Source organism: Carlito syrichta, unplaced genomic scaffold (genome assembly GCF_000164805.1).
Source record: "Carlito syrichta isolate Samal-C Ts95f unplaced genomic scaffold, Tarsius_syrichta-2.0.1 Scaffold132473, whole genome shotgun sequence".
Classification (NCBI taxonomy): Eukaryota; Metazoa; Chordata; class Mammalia; order Primates; family Tarsiidae; genus Carlito; species Carlito syrichta.
The window spans coordinates 707,078-709,856 of record NW_007076569.1 but is presented as its reverse complement, the minus strand read 5'-3'; the positions used below and the strand labels follow the sequence as shown (position 1 = coordinate 709,856).

Below are 2,779 nucleotides of genomic sequence, written 5' to 3'. Positions count from 1 at the left end.
GGCTGCGCTCGTCGTAGACGATGACGGCCGAGTAGAGGCCGGAGCGGAGGCGGGCGCGCACCTCCTCCTCGGCGGGCAGGATCTGCTCCAGGCTCACGGAGCCCTTGGCCCGCCGCCGCACGATGGTGTTGCAGCGCACGTTGACCGAGCCGCGGATGTAGCCCGCGCTGTGCGCCAGGAACGGTCTGCAGTCCAGCAGCAGGCACTTGCCGCCGCTCAGCAGCCCCAGCGCGCCGTGGCCGCCGCCGCCGGTGCCGCTGCCGTTTTCGTCCCGGTTCATCAGCCTTTTGAGCACACTGCAGTCCATCTCGCGCAGCTCCTCCATCGTCACCATGGTCGCCGGGATCGAGGCGGCCGGGCGCGCGAGGAAGCGAAGAGCACCCGGGCCGACTAAGGCTGTAGGAGGAGGCGAGCGAGGGCTAGGAGGGGGCGCCCGCAGAAGTGGCAGCAAACTTGGTCCCCGGGGGCTCCCGCGGGCGAGCCTCCTTCTCCCTGGTCCCCTTCCTCCCGCGGTCTCGCGGTCACATAGCAGTCGGAGCGGCCTCGGGCGTCCAGCGGGACGGCGCGCGGGGGAAAGAGGAAGGCGCCGTGGAGGGGAGCGTGTTTACGGGCGAGACCCCGGGCTCGCTTTGGTGGTGGCCTCTAGTGTATTTGGCCGGGCCTGTCTCTCCCGCCGCTGGCGCCGCCGCTCCCGCGCGCCGCCGGAGCTCCGCGCACTGCCCTCGCCAGAGTTTTCTCCGCGGCTTATAGGTTTATTAATGCTCCTCCGGTCTCCCGGGGGAGGAGGGACTCGGTACTACCTCGCGAAGCCCCGCCCCTTTCCATTCTCGGCCGGGCGCCTCTCCGCCCCCCGCGCCGGCTCCCCGCCCCCTCCCGGCCCCTCCTCCAACTCCCTCCCCGGCGCTTGAATGGAGCGCGAGCCGCTCGCGCCTGGTCACGGGGACTCTACGTCACAAAGAGCAGAGTAAACAGGGCGCCGGGTGCTCGCCGCCAGGCCCATTCATAAAACCCAGACCGAGAGGAAGAGGGAGGCGGCCGGCGACCCGCTGGCGAGCGCGGCGTCCGGACTTTGTGAATGGAGCCCGCGGGCTGGGCCTGCGCGGCGCGCTCCTACCCGCGTGGGTCGCCGTGCCACCCTACACCCGCCGCTTGGCGGGCGGCGCCGGAACATAGCCCGCCCCACGGAGGCCAGGGCTCGGATTTGAGCCGCCATCCCCTTACACCTCCCCGCAAACGGGCCGCGCGTGACAGCCCCGCAGGTCTCCCCCGAGTCCCCAGGGGCGCAGGCAGCGGCGCACCGCGGCCCGCCCGGCGGGGCCTGGCACCTCCCGGCCCCGGACTTCCCGCGCGCTTCCGGCCCGGCCAGACGCTTTTGTCACTGTGATTCCTCAGACTTGAGCTTATGCAAGAGCGTGATCGATGTTCACCTAGAGCCATTACTCAGTTTTATAGCCTCCCGAGGAACGTGGGCAAACCCCAACTTGGAAGATGAAAGAGAAAGTCCTCCCGCCCGAAGCCCAGGAATGGTAGTGAGGTGCGGGGTTTGCTGCTTTTCGACCCGGGGGGAGGCGTTGATGTCCGGGATGGTGTTTCTATGCAGGAGAGCAGGCTGCACGCCCGTCCACTCTCCCTAAAGATCTTTATTTAACCCTGGCGGGGCCGGGGAAGGACAGGGAGGGGGAGAGAAACCGACGTTCTGGGGGCTTTGGGGAAACTCGCTCTGTGTTGCCTGCTGATGAACTGTCTCAGGAAATGACAGGGTCCTCGTTTGGCACGCCACCGGACCCTGAAAAATGTCCCCGCAAAGAATGACCTTTGAAAGGACTCAATAAGCTCTGGGGCAGGTTTATTTGCAACCCTCCCTCCGGGTCACATATCATCCCCCCCCCTCGTTTGTCTTATGCATTTAATTTCCCAGAGGCTGGTTTTGGTTGGGGGTTTGTGTGCTGTGTGCACGCGGTGGAGACCTTCTAGAGGCCCAAAAGGACTCTCCCGACATCTTGCCAAGTCTTGTTAGTGAAAATTAATCACTGAGCGAGGGGGTTGCAGGACTCGCTCGCGGTATCGGTGGCAGTGGGCCAGGATATTCCGTTCCAGGTCGCGAGTGGAAGCCCGGCGGAGGCTGCGAGGGCCGCCAACCCCGCCGGGTCTCTTCCGCCCTCCTTCCCCTCCGCCTTTGTTCTGGTACAGGCGGCTCTCCGGAGGGCCCACCTCCAGTTCGCGGGGCCACGCCAGCATTACCCCACCGGGGCGCGGCGGAGCCTCCACTTCCGAGACCTCCGGCCGACGCACGCTGCTCAGTGCGCCGTACCTCCCAGTACCCGAGTTCTGGTGTGGGGGTTCGTGGGCACCGCTTGCCCAAGGGAATCTTTCCTTTTGTCTCCAAAATGGCTCACTACGGCACTACACCGATCCCACCTCTATTGAAATTTATTATATTATTCATCATGGACTTTCGGCATCAATTTTATTATTTTTTTTTTTTAAAGCATTGCATTATTTATTTTGACTACGGACTTTTTGGCGCCCCGCCCCCCTAAGTTTTGGCCCCAAGGCGCGTGCTCTCACTAAACCCGGCCCTGGAGGGGACCACAGTTGCAAAATGACTGAGGCCACCGGGTGGCGGGACCAAGCGCTTGAAGGCGCACTACACGGCCTCCCCAGGTGGAGGGCGAAAGGGTCTGGAGTCTAGCTTCTCACCGTGCCAGGGTGGCTGTGGAGCTTTGTCTAATACCTCGCTCTTGCTAACACGCCAGTGGTACGCGGTGTCCAAGGAACA

General features: G+C 64.3%; 1 protein-coding gene across 1 annotated transcript in view; it reads right to left on the bottom strand.

Moving 5' to 3' along the window:
- Positions 1–687, bottom strand: part of DUSP4 (dual specificity phosphatase 4) — a 13,886-nt gene extending 13,199 nt beyond the window's left edge. The window contains 1 exon segment of the mRNA XM_008049345.2: positions 2–687. Within this exon segment, the coding sequence (XP_008047536.1) occupies positions 2–334 (333 nt within the window). The 5' untranslated portion in view covers positions 335–687.
- Positions 688–2,779: the final 2,092 nt, after the last annotated feature.